The sequence below is a fragment of the Equus quagga genome, chromosome 8 (genome assembly GCF_021613505.1).
Source record: "Equus quagga isolate Etosha38 chromosome 8, UCLA_HA_Equagga_1.0, whole genome shotgun sequence".
Classification (NCBI taxonomy): domain Eukaryota; kingdom Metazoa; phylum Chordata; class Mammalia; order Perissodactyla; family Equidae; genus Equus; species Equus quagga.
In genome coordinates this window covers 106371411-106389709 of record NC_060274.1, presented here as the reverse complement: position 1 = coordinate 106389709, position 18299 = coordinate 106371411, and the positions used below count along the sequence as shown (strand labels likewise).

Here is an 18299-nt window from a genome sequence, read left to right as displayed (position 1 = left end):
GGCAGCAGTGCCTATGCAGGAACAATGTGCAGGCAATTTGTCTTCTGAATGTAGGAAATCTCTGTCCCTTCTAGCGGTCAGTGGTGCCATCAGGTACTTCTCTGTTCTGGGCAGTACAAACTCAATGCTAGATATCTACATTTAAAAAGAGTAATTTATCCCGCTCTTTAGGTCAATATTTCCAGCTAGATGATGCTGTCAAGCTCAACAAGATAGATTTCCAAGAAAGTCAAAACTTCTCTAGGCTCCCCAATGAGATTTTTTTATAAGGAAAGTAGATAATTGGTAACAGTAGTCTTAAAACAAAAAACCCCTCTGAATTCTTAATTAAATATTAATTTGGGTCCTTTGACTCAGTCTGTTATTTTTAAGAAATTTGGCCCCACTCTATTAAGAAAAGGCTAATTTTCTGATTTGATGAGGATTCAAGTCATATGAATCCTCCTCTTTCACATCTCTGTGTATCTATGGGGGCCATATGGTGTGTGGTAGAGATATAGGCTTTTCAGTCAGACAAACCTCACTTTAAATCTCTGCTTTATCTTCCTGAGTTATGTGACTTTGAAAATGTTATTTAAATTCTCTAAAGTAGACCCATTTCTACATAAAGGATTATTGCGAAGGGTTAATGTGCATAAAATGTTTGGCATAATGCTGATGTCGCATCCTCAATAACTGGTATATGGTTGTAATTATTGTACAGAGGTGTATTGTAAATTCACCTCTTTAATCAACATCAGAAATCTTTGAGATACTATTAGTATATTTAAGCACAAACCAAGTATAATCACAGAACTTGTAGAAATCTTTGAGAGACATTAACTCTCCATTTGTGCTACTCCTAGGGCTGCCATAACAAAGTGCCATAGACTGGGTGACTTAAACAACATAAATTAATTTTCTCGTACTTCTGGAGGCTAGAAGTCAAAGATAAAGGTGTCGACAGTATGGGTTTCTTCTCTCTCATTGGTTTTCAGGTGGCCACCTTCTCTTTCTGTCCTCACATGGTCTTTCCTCTGGGCACACACATCCCTGGTATGGCTCTGCGTGTCCTAATCTCCTCTTCTTATAAGGACACCACTCAAATTGGATTAGGGACACCCTAAAGACCTCATTTCAACTTAATTACCTCTTTAAAGACCCTGTCTCCAAATACAGTCACATTCTGACATACTGAGGGTTAAGACTTTGACATATGAATTTTGGGGTGGACACAATTCAGGTCATAACAACTTTCCTCTTGGTGTTTCCTAATTAAGTAATATCACCAGGAAAAAAATAGTATTTCTAGGACAGCTTATACCTCCACAAAAGTCCCTTCGCTTAAGTACTGATCTAATTCTTTCAGCTTTAGAAAGGGTTATGTAAGAAGTATCTAGTTGAACAAGGATTTAGTACCTTTTACAGAGTTATAGATGAAACCATTTCCATAATGTTTCCAAAATTCCTTCAATGATACAACCTAAATGAATTCTCCTAAACTTTAAATTCCAGCAAAACTTCAATCTCCAGATGATGGTAACTATAGGAGTCACAATATTTTCTTTTTGTCCTGGCTGCCAAGCCTATTTATATATATATGATTATATAGTTCATAGATAAATTTTGTGCTTACAGTAATTGTTTCCTCTCCCTTGCTTCTTTCTAAAAATTTTTAGACTTTTGTTTATGTGTTCTTTTTATGTAAATATTCTGTTTATTATATTTTGATATCTCCTCAACTATTGTTAATATCATAATAATTAAAGGAATCTCCATCACTCTTATTCTCAGTTCTGACCATGCTGTTGCAAAATGATAAAAGGCTAAAAGGCAGCATGGAGCTAGGAGTCCATGGAGGGAAACATGGAGAAAAATGCCTGTAAAGGAGAAACCAATAAACACTCAGCAGGTAGATGCCTCGTATTCATTTGCATATGTCACAGTGGAAAATGCAACATCATTGTTTGAGAAATTATTTTTATTATGTTTCTATAAATAATGTTTATGTGGAATAATTGAAAATTAAAGACTATATTTTATTTAATAATGCTGTAATTTAAAGCATGTCCTTTATAAAATTTCTATCAGGCTTTAATAAAAAATAAATTATTTTCTAATCCAAATATTAAATATCATGTATATTTAATTATAAACACTCATTATAAATCCAATATTTGTTCTTCCTTCTTTAGAGGATCTGGAGCTTCTTTACACTTGTCCTTTCCTGCTATTATCAAAGCTGATATTCGACTTGTTGGTTGATGCTTTATTATTCTCTGCATCTGATTCCCACCATTCCCAATAAGTCCAAAGTTAGGGATCAGGGATTCAGACCTTACATGTGAATCAGCCCAGTTGTGCATCCATAGGATTCACCCTGTGATTTGACTCCTCACTTTGCTAACATGCGTCCTGACCAAAAGGGCGTGTGATGAGAGTCTGCAAATGGATCAGAGCAAACCCATCTCTATCTCCACAAATGAAAACACAGTATAATGTCTTTGACTTGTGGATGGGTCAACACCACCATGATTTCTACCTGTTAAGAGAAACACAACACTCAGGACAGTGATTTTTTTTCTCAGAAACTAGACTATGGTTCTTTGAATATGCTGACCCTAGAGTTTCCCACAGCATAAAATATATTTCCTTATGAACAAATTTTATGTCTATATTTGTGTGTGTGTGTGCTCCTACTAAAAAAGGCTAAAATACCTGAGGCGGATTTTGAGAGAGCAGTACTATTAAGTCTTTATTGTGAAGAGTGGAGGAAGATGAATAGAGAACAGGATCAAGGTTAAGTAATGACAATAATAGCTATAATTTATTGATTATTATATGCCAGATTCAATGCCAATATTTTACATATGTTGTCTCCTTAAATCCTGTAAGTCTATGGAAGCTTATAAATAGTGCAAGTGCAATACCCTCAGTTAGATAGTTCTTAAATGGGAGAAGGATCCAGGGTCGAGCTCAAAGCTCTCATATCCCCAAAGTGGAGACCATTGAGTTTTAATTTACACAGTCTTTTGCTAAATTAGAGTGAAATGCCTCATTACTGTGATATTTACAGTTTAAAAAAGCATCATGTTTATCTATCTGAGAGTTTCTGTCCCAACCTAGATATTGATTTGAGAGGGAATGGGGCCCTCAGATTTCCTATTTTCTAGCTTCAGAATCAGATTTGTTGTTTCCCTCTTTAAACTACATGGATTATTTTCTTTAAATGCCAGATTCAAGAGTAGGGACCCACACCACTTCAAAAAATATAGAAATGTGTGTAGTCCAGGCAATGTTCTAGGTGTTGAGTTTATAGCAGTGAACAAAACAGGTAAAAATCCCAATAGTCATGGAATTTTTATTCTAGTTGAGGGAAATAGACAATACACAAATTATATTAGTAAAATAGATAGACTTTTATGCTAGAAAATGTTAGATGTTGAGGAGTGAAATAAAGCTGGGAATGCTGGTGGAGGAGTGTGGGTTATAATATTTAATGGTGTGTTTAGGAAAGATCTGTCTATTTTTCTCTGAGAAAGAACAGTTCAGGAAAGACATGAAGGAAGTGAAGAAGCAAGCCTTCAAATGTAAAAGCCCCAAAGCAGAAGCATGCTTGGTAAGTTAGAGGGTCAGCCATGAGACCAGTATGGTGGGAAGAGAAGGAATGAGGGATAGAGTAAAGCCAGATCACATCAGAGGACCTTGCGGGACATTGTAGGGATACCATCAATGAGGAGTCATTGTAGAGTAGGAATGACTTAACTCGATTTATGAATAATGGCATTATTCTAGCTGCTGTATTAAGATCAATCAGATGATCAAACAGAAGAGAGCAAGGGCAGAAGAAGAGAAATCAGAATGATAGCTATAGCAATAATCTGAATTAGAGATGATGTTGGCTAGAACCAATATAGTTCCAGTAGTGGTAATGGAAAATGACCTGTGTGAGCAAATATTGAAGGTAGAATCAACAAGGTTCTTCATAGATACAGTAAGAGGATAAGGACAATTTTAAGATTTTTGTCCCAAAAACTGGAAAGATAGAATTAACTTGACAAGGAAGACCACTGGAAGAATAGGTTCAAGAATGAAGATGGGATTCAGATGCTTGTCAGTTTTAGGTATGCATCAGACATCCAGGATGAGCTACCCAGATGGCAATTGAATTTCCTGAGGGAAGCCTGGAATTTGTCAGCATGTGAATGATTTTTAAGGTGAGAATACATACATAATTTGTGGGGTCCGGTAATATATGAAAATGCAGGCCGACTTGTGCAAAAATTCATAAGAATTTTAAAGCAGTGACAGCAGAGAGTTAAACCAAGTGTAACGTCCTTCTGAGTGAAGGGAACTGTGTACAGGTAGCACATCCAGGAACCTGGTCCTGCTCTAAGGCCGTGATTCCAAATGTGATGGTCAAGAAAGCAATGTGGATAGATCATAGATAGATAACAGATAGATAGATAGATAGATGATAGATGATACATAGATGTATGTCTAAGGACTGAGGTCTGAATTATTTCAATGTAAAGATGTTAGAGAGATGAGGAAGATCCCTTAGAATTGACAGAGAAGGAGAAACTAGCAAGGTATTTGGACTAAATGAAACTGAAATGATGGTAAAATATTTGATATTAGTGATGGTTCATCAGTGTCCAGGCTCAGCCAAAAGAGCTGGTTCTTGCCTCTGGTGTTTGCTGTGCCGAGTTGCCAGAGGAGTACTATTAGAGTTTGGATTATTGCATGGTGGGTTGATTTGGGGCTTTTACCACTCACAAGGCAACGCCAGAGTTTCTCTGTAAATTTCCCTATTGTTAAAAAAATTTTCAATCACTTCTCGCAATCAGTGTGATTTTGAAGTCCATTGGCTGAAGCCTTGCTGAAAAGCAGAATAAAATCCATTTTGGGATGCGGGTGCCACTTTGGCGGACACACAGATGAGGAAATAGATACAGTAGCAGAGAAAGGCAGGCTTTAAGTGTTAACATAGCTTTCCCACTGATCAGGCTATGTGCAAAGCAGCCAGATAGAAGCTGGCTGACTATAGCAAAAAGTGAGATTAAACTATCCAGGGCAAGGCAGAAATATTCAGGAATAAATAATGAATTTGTTGGGCCCGGCCCCGTTGGTGAGTGGTTAAGTTCACACACTCTGCTTCAGCGGCCCAGGGTTTGCTGTTTCAGATCCTGGGCATGGACCTACACGCCACTCATCAAGCCATGCTGTGGTGGCATCCCACACAGAAGAACTAGAATGACTTGCAATTAGGATATACAACTATGTGCTGGGGCTTTGGGGAGAAATAATAATAATAATGACTTTGTTTCTTATCACATGGCACAAACTGCCTTGGGTGTTAGGTCTCATAATAGGTTACCTTAGTTGCTAAAGGGTTAAAAACTCACCATGTTGGATATCAGAATCTATGGAGTTCTGTGTGCTGATAGCTGGTTAAAAGTAAAAGACTGACCTTTCTCCTAGAGTAATATAATCTCCTCCCTCCCCACTCTTCCTGGAGTCTTTAATGATTCCAGGCCATGACCTCCATTCAGTAGACCCTGGATGTGCACAAATGGCCCTTTTGGAGAACCAAGAGGGAGCTGTAATGGGTCTCAGAAAAGATGTCCTGTTAGTATGCTCCATTCTGCCAGCTCCTCCCTGGCTTATCCAGAGATTGTTTAAATCTGCTTCAGTGCTTCTGACTGCTTCAGGTTCAAAATGTCCATGAAGTGACAGGCTGTCAGTGGATGTAATAGAAAAGATACTCCCCTTCCTCCGGGTATTAATATTTGGGAGTGACAGGGGGCAGAAGGTGGGGCATAAAACAAGGCTGGGAAAAAAAGGAGGTTACATTAACATATCCACTGCCATTGTTGGCATCTCTCAATGGGTTTTTGTTGGTTATAGGGAGTTAACATAGCTCCTTCCTGCATTCTGGCGAGCTATAACTGATATAGAGAGGCAGAGTGTTATTTTAGGACTGTAGCACAGACAGTAATATAATATGGCCTTGACATCAGCAAATAGAGTTGACTTTTGGGCAAAATTTTGTTCTGCCTACTTTGAAGTCAGATTACAAAAGCCTTTTCCTTGACATCGTATAGTTAGAGCATGGCCATCAGCTATTCATGAAACAACACTGACTGCTTTGGATACCTAGAAGGATGCTTTGTTAACATCCTTTTAGATTCAAAGTTGTTGGGCAAATAATCTTTGTTGAGCTACTACTATGTTGTACCTTTGAGACATTTTATAACAATTGCGTCATTCCACCACATAACCCTTCTATGAGAAAGATATTATTTCTCCCCATTTGATAGATAAGAAATTCAAGGTCAGAGAGGAAAATAAGATCACACAGCTGTCCAGTTGCTAGGGAAGTTTTATTAGAGTTTGGATTATTGCTTGGTGGGTCAGCTTGGGGCTTTTACTACCCACAAGGGAACTCCAGATTTCTCTGTAAACTTCTTTATCGTAAAAAAAAAAAAAAAAAGGTAAGTGGTGGTATGCCTTTCTTACATGGCTCAAATAATTAGAACTTTCTATAGGTATACAAAAAGCTGTGAGTTTTTTTAATCAAATGCTCATTTTCAATCTTTTACTAAAATCTCTCCATTTCTTCTTAAATATGGGAGATATTCAGAATCTTATAATCTATGATGCTAAAGATTCAGTCTCTCTAGAGTGCGAGTAAGTGGAATTTTTATTTTTTTGCTTGTTTTGCTATTGTTGCTTTCATTGGGGTTATGATATATAAGACTTTTTCATTCCATTAAATATTCAAAGATTAAGTTAAAAAACTCAGTGTACTCACAGTGCAAGGTCCTGTAACTAAAGCAAGTCCACTCTAAGTTTTTGGATTTTGGGGTATGATTTTGTATAGATGCTTTTCCTCTATTAAATTCACATCAAAAGTTTCCAGAAGCTGTTTTAAGAGAACGCACAAGTAAGGAGAGCATTTTGGTGTAATCTGAAAGCATAGTGTCTAATGGAGAGCTTGGAACATAAGCATAGTACTGTTTAATCCTAATATCTATGTTTACTATATCTTCTGTTGAGTTGATCTGCCAAAAGCATAGACTGCGTAGTGTATTTAATGTGGGAACTAGCATTCCAGAATCTTCTTCATGCCTAATATTTAGCAAGACTAAATTTACTATATATTACAGAAATTATTCTGAATAAGGGAAGAAAAGTATCATTTATATTTATGGTAGCAGAGGAAATTTATAAGATTTTCAAAATAGAAAGGTGTTATGTATTATTTGAACTAGTGCTATACATTTTAGCAAGACCAACGGATTAAGACATTAAAAATAATTCAACTAATAATGTCAGTGTTCCCATCATTTCATGGCTGTTTGACCTCTGGAGGTTTTCTGTTTGTTTATTGTTTGTTTATTTTTAAGCTAAATTGACTTGGCAGGGTCTGACTGGGACAAAACTGATGGTTGCCTATTTGAGTGGCTTTGGAACAGTTACATGTGCAGTTTGCATTTGGCTGTATCCTTTCCTTATCTTTATGTCCATACTCTGCGGCCCATTTTCTGAATAGATTTTCTGCAGCAATGCTAGATGGCAAATAAGTAGGAATTCAGAGAGGATTAACCAACACATGAGAAGTTTATGAGTATTCACAATAATAAGTTGCTTAAAAGTAGGTGGCAAAGCTTAGGGGGATTTATAAGATTTAAGGCACATATCCACACTTCATCAAGACCCTCTTAATTTTGGTAGATCCTTAGTTCTCTCAGATTTAACTTATTGGCAGGTTGCAAGAAAGGTCAGGACATGTAGTAATTTATCACTTTGCTGAGGGGTGTATTTGAATGATGTCTCTATTGAGGCTGGCATTCATGAGCCCAATACTCATGAGCTCAACCTAGAGTCTGGATTCATACCTCATCACTTTGTGTTTCTTACTTAAAATATTGTCAGCCCTGCATCATAGCCATTACTGATGTCCATTTGACAGAGTGGAAAACTGTGGAAAGCATATTTCTTTATGATTTGTCTAAATCAGATCTTCCCAAAGATCTTCATATACCTAAAAATAACAAGCAGCTTCTGAGTGATTATTGTTTCTAGACTCTTGCATGGTTTCTTAGAGGTATATAAGAAAAAATGTAGGTTACAGCTCTAAGGACATTTATACCCTACTTGTGGATTTCATACAACTGACTACAAAGTTCATATAAACAATTATAATCACATAGTTACACATTAGTAAGTGCTCCATTGTATTTGTTTTTCAATACCTTAGCGCTTATGAGTAAAGTAAAGAACATTATAATTAAGATAAGGTTTATCGTGGACTTCCTGGAGGAGATGAACTTTGAAACAAACCAAATTGTATATTACCTTGTTGAAGGGTATTCCCATACTCACAATAAGGTCTTATGGAAAAGGCAGCCTTAGTGGTAAATGAATACAACAGTAAACTCAGCAACTTCCACGGCATGACTTCACAGAGACAGCCTCTTTCCTAGTGCCTGACATTCTCCTTGTGGTTTGGACAGTTCTTTTCCTCAGGGCTTTGCCATCTGTTAAGAGAAACCGTTTCCCCTAGGAAAAAGCTTTTTTCCCTAGGAAAAGGCAACCCTGGTGCTGATTCAGGTATTTACCCTTGAAGGTGAATGTTTTTAGATCCTTTATTAAAAGGACACAATTAATTTGGGTCTTGGGATTGCCAGATACAATGTGACAACTTTATATTTTCAGAGGTGTTGTTAGAGTGAATAGATGTTAATGAGGATCATAGATATGATAAAGGAGATCTCTTCACAATCTTAAAACACAGCTTCTTTGTGGCCTCAGTCTTTCAGGTTGTTTGAGAAAATTACATTTTAGGCTCAGGACATGAAAAATGGAACTAGATCAAAGGTTTTTTGAAGATGTGATATATACATTCAATGGAATATTATGCACCCTAAGAAAAGAAGGAAATCTTGCCATTTGTGACAACATGGATGAACCTGAGGACATTATGCTAAGTGAAATCAGCCAGACACAGAGACAGATATTGCATGATCTTGCTTATATGTGGAATCTAAAATAGTCAAGATTCACAGAAACAGAGAGTAGAACAGTGGTGACCAGGGGCAAGGGAAGGGGAAACACGGAGCTGTTGGTCAAAAGGTACAAAGTTTCAGCTACGCAAGTTGCATCAGTTCTGGCGATCTAATATACAGCACGGTGACTATAGTTAACAATACTGTATTGTATACTTCAAATTTTCAAAAAAGGTAAATCTTAAGTGTTCCTCATCACAAAAAAATGAAAATGAAACAAAATGGTAACAATGTGAGGTGACAGATATGTTAACTTGATTGCAATGATTATTTCACAATACTTATGTTTATCAAAACATCAAGCTGTACACCTTAAATATATACAATTTGTATTTTTCAATAATAATAATGCTGGGGGGAAGAAAGATGAAAATACTGCCTTGTCTGTTTTCATAGCGTAAGGAAAAAGCCAAGAGCAGCGATTTTAGGTTTGGCTTTTTTTAGCTTAATAACCTTTAGATTGTAGGAAGAAAAATCTTCCAAAGAGACTCTCTTTGTAAGTACCAGAGCAGTCAGTTTCAGTGGAATAAGGATAAGGAACGAGCACACTGGGAGAATTTTCAAAATGCGGATGCTAGGACCCTATCCCAGGAAAGCACAGTTAAATCTTGGAGGGAGGAGGTCTTACATATTTTGACATGATGCAGTCACTGAGAATCCCTCTGGAAATGTTCTTTAGAGGGGCTGTTAAAAAAAAAAATCAAGCCCTTTTGGCATGTTTGTGATTTATCAGGTTTGGCAGCTGGAATTAAGTAATCATGTGAAGATGTAAATAGCATTATTCAAGCAATGGTGTGCAATAGTGAGGTTCTGGAATATTTCACTCCCGCTCTTTATTTCCACTATATATAATTTACTTTCTAGGTTAAAGTTATTGTTAAAAGAATAACACTTGACCCTGTGATACCTCCCTGAAAAAGGGCTATATGGCATAAACGTTAGTCTTTTGCCAGACTGGTTATGCTCCCATCCTTACATGTGGTTAATTGTAATCTAAAAGAGAAACTAAGCCCCATCAGCTTGGCTGTTTGTTTGTCTGTTTGTTTTAAGGAATTGGGCTTGATAAACAATACAAACTTACCCACATTTGCAGGTGGGGATAAAAGAATGCTTACTATAATTAAGGGCAATTGCAATAAGTACCTTCTCATGCACTTTTAGCAGAGAAGCTGCAATAATTTCAGGAAATGCTTAAGTTGTTTGCTTTATCTTAGATCAAGCTTACCAATATTGATTCTTCTTGTTTTTCCTCCCCTCAGATGTACATCCAGACAACAACACTTACTGTCTCCATGAGTTTAAGTGCTTCGGTGTCTCTGGGCATGCTCTATATGCCCAAGGTTTATATTATAATTTTTCATCCAGAGCAGAACGTTCAAAAACGCAAGAGGAGCTTCAAGGCTGTGGTGGCAGCTGCCACCATGCAAAGCAAACTGATCCAAAAAGGAAATGACAGACCAAATGGCGAGGTGAAAAGTGAACTCTGTGAGAGTCTTGAAACCAACAGTAAGTCTTCTGTAGACTTTCCAATGGTCAAGAGCGGGAGCACTTCCTAATAGATGTACGTTGAACATTCTTCTACTAGTCTTGGGGACTGTGCTACATGGTTCCAGGGGCATGGTGGTACTCGCACACTGTGAGACCATCATGGCAGTTAGAACCATGTGGTTAAAACCAAATGATTCCAAGGCCAGTGGCTCTTCTCTGGAGGAAAAACATGCACACAAAATCTCTTACAAAGTGTGACACTCAGGTCTCTTTTGAAGAATTACAGAGCTTGAAGCTTGGAACTATCTTCCATTTATAAAATCATCTTTTACTGCTTAGGAACTATTTTCCAATCTTCATTATTGGTTGCTCTTTACAGAATGAATCGTTAGTTAATCTTTATGGAACATACTACTGAAGATCTTACACAAATAAATGATGTGTTATTTGAGTATACAGGGGAATGAGAAAACTGGTTAACTAGCATGTTAGCTTATGTAATAGTTAATACTCATTTCCTCCAAGCAGCCCACTTCTTTGGCTTCCCTTGATTTCCTTTCTTGGATTTATTATGATAATTAGAGCTCTTCTCTGAAAGCCTCATGACCCTGAAGACAGAATCGTTTCCACAACCACCACTCCACTTTTCCTTTCCTCACCTATCTTCCTCTTCTTTACACTCTACCCCTGAAGAAGCACATGATAATGATACACTGGTACCAAGCTAATCCAGTAGAGTTTAACTGATCTGTTCAGTCCATCTTGGTATCTATGGAAGAATCACAAATAGATTGAAGGTTTGTATTGTAAAACACTGGAAAGCTGAATGCAGTACAAAAAAAAATACAACCTTTACATTACTATGTTCTGTAAATGGATCAAAAAGAAATAAAAGCTGACATCCTTGGATTAGAGTGTTTTCCTGTCTCTTGGGAATGCAACATAGGTATTTAATAATTAAAGATAAAACCCTATGCAAAAATACTCTCTTCCTCTCAGATTCCTCCAGCAGGCTATATCCCCTAATCTCTCTACTTTTGACACAGAATACAGGGAAGATTAAGAGTTGATTTTATCTGATTTAATTATTGTAACAACTTATAGTCTTCACTGAATTCACAAACCTACCCTTCCCTCAAGATTTCCAGATGAACATTGTCTCCTCTAATGCTCTATATGCAGAAATATCCTCAGAAGATAAGTATTGATTAATTAAACTTATTCGCTTCAATTACTGTCAGCCTTACATGGAATTATTGGCCAGATTCTCTAGGAAGATTACCTTCAGCTCGCTAATAGAAAATTTAGTCACTTAGTAGAGAAAGAAGTCTTTTAAGAATTCCACAAACACTCCCCACGTATTCACCTTTCTGCAAACATGAAACCTTGAGAAACTGCAAGAGAGACCACGGTAAGGATGGGTTTTGGTAACAAATCATTATAATCATCTCTGATTATAGGTAAGCAATTTACTAATAATGGACCTATTTGGGCTCTTAGCAACAGATGTACTGTAACTACTATCAAAGGCATCAGAGTAAAATGCTTGTAATTTGAGGGCAGAATTTTATCTGTATTTTTCTGCCTTGAAAGCTTCAGTGCAGGAAGTTAAAGTCTATTGTAGGATGCCAATAAACTGCAGTTGGCCAATGATACACTTTGAACACTGGCACTTCTCAGTATGATGCACCAGAGTCTGTAGTTGTGCTTATTTTCTAGCAGCAATCCATAAAGCTTTATATAATATGGTTGCAAATGGAAGCAACCAAACGTACAGTGAAATAAATACCAGTCATCCCAGTCTCATCTCTGGAACGTGGTGAGGAAAAAATGAGCAAAATTTTCCCACTCCTTTAAAAAGTAAATAGGTTCCCCGAAGAGGATAATTTCCAGTATTGATCAAGACTAATCGCATATTATAGAAATAAGTCTCATACATTTTCTGTTTCCTTCTATTATTTTCTGGATGTTGGCATGGGATTCATAGTATGCGTGCATTTCCCTATTTTCTCTGAAATAAGAATGAAAGATCACACATGTGAGGCTGTATAGAGCATAAGCCTATACTATTCTGGAGAATTTGGATGCCTGCTTTTAGAAGGAAAAAGAAAGTTAAAAAGGTGAATTGAGAAAGTCAATACTACCTGAAAGAATGTTAAATCATACTTTGGAGATTTTAGTTATTCGTCTTTTACAGGAGTAGTTTGGATTTGAGTATTGAGCCCAGATAGAGTGATTAGAGTTTACACACTCAGGAGAGAAAGTGTATGACATCTTGACACATCCTTCCACAATCCCACTCCAGGTAACCATTGTCAACCTTTATTCATATACACGACTAGAATCATGGACTCCTTGCGTTCCTATTACCTATGCTCCACGTACCAGTGGTTTTGAGTCAAAAGTCTTCTAAAATCACAAACTCTCTAGAAGTATCAATAACTTGAATAACTTAAGTGAAATATTTTTCTTCTAAAAATGTGTCATGTCTTTAGAAGTATAATTGAATACTGGAAAAGCCTTTGCCATTCAACTGTCTGTAACTAGTACTGGCCTCCTCAGATTTAAAACACTTCCTCTCAAAATGGGTGGAGTCTATTCTCAATGAATCCAGAGCTGGTTAATCCACTGGGATAGTATCCATGTTGCTGCATTCTCACACTTTCTGCTACCAGACTTTTGATAGATCACCATCACCACAATGAAGTGACAAGGACATACAGGAAAGTGTTTTGTAAACTACAATTCACTGTATAAAGGTAAAAGTATCATTACTCCCATGAAAATATAGATTGGTCTGTGGTTAACAGAAAAGAGAAGGCTTAAAAATCAAAAACTATTGTTTTAGTATCCCGCTTTCCTTCTTAATTTTTTTTTTTGAGGAAGATTAGCCCTGAGCTAACATCCGTGCCCATCTTCCTCTGCTTTATATGTGGGACGCCTACCACAGCATGGCTGCTTGCCAAGCGGTGCCATGTCCACAGCCGGGATCCGAACCGGTGGACCCTGGGCGGCCAAAGCAGAACATGCGCACTTAACCACTGCTCCACCATGCTGGCCCCTTCATTTTTTTTTGATATGGAGGATTTTGATAATTATAGCTACTATTCTATTGTTGGGTTTATTTTTTCTGCCCGATTAACTGTGTATTTATGATATACATGCACTGCTTTTCCCTCTTGGTCATGGAGCTCTACAGATTCATCATACTTAGCAACTTCACCTTGAGCAGCCCTGATGGCCTAGTGATTAAAGTTCAGCACTCACCACTTCAGTGCCCAGCTTCACTTCCAGGTCACAGAACCACACCACCTGTCTGGCAGTTGCCATGCTGTGGTGGTGGCTCACATAGAAGAACTAGAACAACTTACAAGTAGCATATACAACCATGTGCTGGGGCTTTGGGGAAGAAAAAAAACAAGAGGAAGATTGGCACTGGATGTTAGCTCAGGGTGAATCTTTCCTTGCAAAAAACAAACAAACAAAAACCCCCCAAAAAACCCACATAAACCTTTTAAAAAAAAAAAAGAAACTTCACCTTAAAGATGACTCCTTAATGCCAGAAATTCTGGTCACATATTTAAGGCTTTAAAGCTTAAAAAGCTACACAGAATAGATATAAGTAATGTGAAGCTGGGTGGGAGACCAATGAGTCCACATTAATTACTGAATTTGCAGAATACTACATGTCACACAAAAAAAGGTCAAGTGTTGTTTCATAAAAGTGTAAGAAGGGAGTTAGAAACAAAGTTGATATATATGAATTTTATCAACTGTACCCAGTTAACAAATTCTGTAACATGATATTCCTTGAGCTATGTTCATGAATAATTTATGAAAATAGCTGCCGTTGAAGGTAGATCTGCTTTCTCTAGCTAATGAATGCAGTGTGGTGTGCACAGGAAATTCATTGTTACTCTATTCAAAAACTGATTTTCACATAAGCATATTCATTACTACCGTTAAAAACTCTCCCCATTTGTACCTCTCTGATCCATTCTGCGCTGTAATACTTCTGGGATGAGGATTCTTGCAAGATATCTACCATTCACATTCACAAAGTTTGTCCCATACCATTGTTCTCATGTTGACTAAGTCATTGGTTTCCAGCGCCTAAAACTCCCTTTTCTAACCCTTAGAAAAATTAAGATTATTTTCCTTTTGTGAAGTCTCATTTTAAAGTCTCAATTCTCAATAGAATTCTACCATCTTTTTCCCTGGAGATCATGTCTAAGAATTCAAAAATCAAGAATGAATCTTTGCTTAGCTATAGAGTCTTAAAGTTGGAATGACCCTTGAATATGGTCTGATCCAAATCGCCTTCTGTTGAATTACCATCTGAATACCATCTTCTTCAAGGTCTTTTTGACTCTTGTTCCTCTATTTCAACTTTACTTTTTCTCTCTAGCTATCTACAAATTTGATAAATATTTCCTACATTTTTAGTTATTATTGAATAGGGTAGGAAGTTGAATAACCTTTTTAAGGGTTGTTTTTCTAATTCTTATGATAATTTTTCTTCATCTTGTATACAAAAATTATATGAAAGTTCTTCTAAAAGGTAGTTGAAGTACAGATTTTATTCTCTTAGAGGAAATTCGGAGGCATATGAGAGCATTATATAAATTAGAAATAAAAATTAAAAAATAAAAGTAAATGAGCATAAAAATCATTGTGCTTCACTTCACATCAAACGAAATATAACAGACATCCTACTTTTGGAAGGCATAAGCAGAAAAGTAGGATTCCATATTGATTCTCCTAGACAACATCCATTCCCTGACAAATCTACTCTGCCTCTATCCTCACAAAAACCCAATGCTGTGGATTTTGGGCCAGTGATGAAACTGAATCCTAGTGGCCTGATTCAATGACCATTTTTCATTCATTTTGTAGTGAACAGAGTGTAATTTAAAAGCAGGTCTAAAATCTACTCCATTTCCACTGTGCTACAATAATAACCTAGGAGAATTGTGAGCAATGTAGATAAGTGCATATGTCACCTATTTTTGGCATGAAGCTCATAATAGTCAATGAAATAAAAAATAGCTAAAACTTCTACAATTAGCACTTCCTTGGGCCATCTACATTAATTTTAGTGATTGTGAACTTCGTATGGTCTCTGTCTCCAGTAAGAACTTGTCTGGTCAATTACCACTGTTGATGTACACTAAAATGGAATGAGTCTGATTGTCAATTATTTCAGAGGAGGGGCTTTACAATTTCTTTATTCAACATTTGAAAACTAAATTATTCTCTAAAAATCTGTTTCATCCTGAATTGGATTTATGTAGTGAAATGCATACACGTTTTGCTTTTTTGTCATATCTTTCTTTTTGTGATTATTCATTCCAGAATTGTACTGAAAAATAGGACATCACATTTGATTTTTAGAACAGAGATTTATTCCTTCCTATCTTTCAAAGAGCCAAATAAATTATTTGGATTTAGATTTATATTCTTTGGAAATTTAAGCATGAGTATAAATTTGTCTTGGATTATTTTGTTATTCATATCTTTCTAATAATCCTACAATAATATATTTTACTTCATAGTAAGTTGGTACCAGAACAATTAAATATTCATTTCCTTCTTTGAGTCTTTATTTATTTTTTTAAACATCTCCATTTATAACCTTCGGATGAAACCAGACCGTAAATATATATTGGCAATATATATATTTACAAATATTCTATGTACTTGATATTTTTTTGTCACCATATCAGACTCAAAGAATTGAAGTCTCTAACTTGTGTTGTAAAAAAATATTTTTTGTATTTTGCAGAATAAATAATTTATCTATTCTTTCATTTTTCATATTGTAAATCTTTGTTAATCAAAATATACATTTAAATTGAATTTCATCCAAATCTATTAAAGATTAGAACTTTGACATTTTTAATTTTCTGCTAAATATCTATACTACAAATGAGACTAGTGGCTTTACAGATTAAAATTGCAATTGCATTTTTATTTCTACGATCATTGAATTCCTACTACATGGTTTAAAAAATAATAAATAATGTTATAAAAATGGAATATAAATATAGCCATTACAGGATTAGAATCTTAATATCTTTTTAACAAAATAATTTAATATTGTATACTATTAATTTGTCTTAATTTGTCTTAACAGCTTCCTCTACCAAGACAACATATATCAGCTACAGCAATCATTCAATCTGAAACAGGGAAATGATACAATATGAAGAAATCTGGTATAGGATCTTAAACAGTGAACATGACACCGCCAACACTCACTCCTGGAGATCTCTGTAGACTACAGTCAATCAAATCAATAGTCAATCTTGTAAGGAACAAAAGTAGCCACGCACCAAAAGTATCAATAACAAGGAGTGAAGAAACCCGTTCCATACAATACAATCAATGAGTGTCAAGCTAAAGTGTTGCTTACTCAAGACCAGTAAAAAAAAAATCACAAAAGGAAAACTAATGTTAGCTCGTGAAAAAAAAATGCTGTTGAAATAAACCATGTGTGATGTTATTCTTGTAAGTATTTTTCTGTGATTGTGACAACTCCCGTTCCTGTCCCACATTGTTCAACTTGTATAAGACATTGAGTCTGTTTCTTGTAATGGCTGACCGGATTGAAGCCCTGGGTTGTGCTAAAAATAAATGCAATGGTTGACGCATGCGATTTTTTATACAAATAATTTATTTCTAATAATAAAGGAATGTTTTGCAAATGTTGAGAGTTGTTTCGTTCCAGTTTTAACGCCAGGGAAAACTCTTTCCAGTTGGCACTTCTGCTGGTATTTAACTCCTGCTGTAAAAGCCGTAGTGTGCCAAGGAAATACTATTTCCTCGAGGAATGTGTTTTTGTACATTCGTGTGTATATGAAGAAGAGTGTGTTATTCCTATATGAAAAACAATTATTTGTGTAAAATTTTGTGAATATTTCAAGACTTCGCTGGTAGTTTTTCATAGTAATTGCTGCTTTTATGAAGAATCAAGCAGTAGCTTGAGGTAAATTGCTTCGGGTATCGTAATTAACAAATGATGAGTTAAAATTTACTTGGGAGAGTGAAAATCACCATCTAAAAGTATATGAATGCGTCACTGAAATTCTCCGTTTTCTAAGTCAAAATTTTGCATAATGAAATATTCCAAGGTATGCAATACTACCCTTTTCTCACCTGAGCTTAGTATCCACTGAAATCAGGGAAGTAATGGGCCTTACCCAGTACATTCCTCAAAGCACAGAATTAGCATATTTATTCCCTTGGCATCACTACAGAAACCACAGTTCAGATAATATGTCAGTGCTTTCTTATTTTCCAAATGAAAACATTCATTGGTTCATAGAACAGTATCATTAGAGAGAGGGAAAATAGGAAGCCTGTGTCATGCTAATAAACCACGCTAGGATGGATTAAAGGAGCCTGTTAAAGGCTTTCAAATCTGTTCCCGTTTTTGATCTGCGCTCCTCTCTTCTATACAATCCCAGACATCCATCAAGTCAATGGGTCTCCACAATCATTTTGTTAGTAAATGTTCTCTCTGCTGAGTTAGCTTGGATGGCTCATTGCACTTCTTATATATATAAAGAGCTGTCTGTGCTCTGTAGCTTCAACCCATATATTGACAGTCACTGTGTTTAATAGAGACAGTTGAAGTAGCACAGCTCAGGCTCCTTCAACATGTAGTAACATTTCCTAGATACCTACACAGAGAGCTGCATACAGAAGGAAATGTATACTTATTGGCCTTTTGTTGAGTTTCTCCTCATAGTATTT

At 36.2% G+C, this 18299-nt stretch overlaps 1 protein-coding gene across 1 annotated transcript in view; it reads left to right on the top strand.

The window, feature by feature from the left end:
- GRM8 (glutamate metabotropic receptor 8) overlaps positions 1–17082 on the top strand; it is a 718399-nt gene extending 701317 nt beyond the window's left edge. The window contains exons 10-11 of the mRNA XM_046670043.1: positions 10313–10559; positions 16678–17082. Coding sequence (XP_046525999.1) covers positions 10313–10559; positions 16678–16727 — 297 coding nt within the window. The 3' untranslated portion in view covers positions 16728–17082. The remainder of the gene's footprint in view (positions 1–10312; positions 10560–16677) is intronic.
- The last annotated feature ends 1217 nt before the right edge of the window (positions 17083–18299 follow it).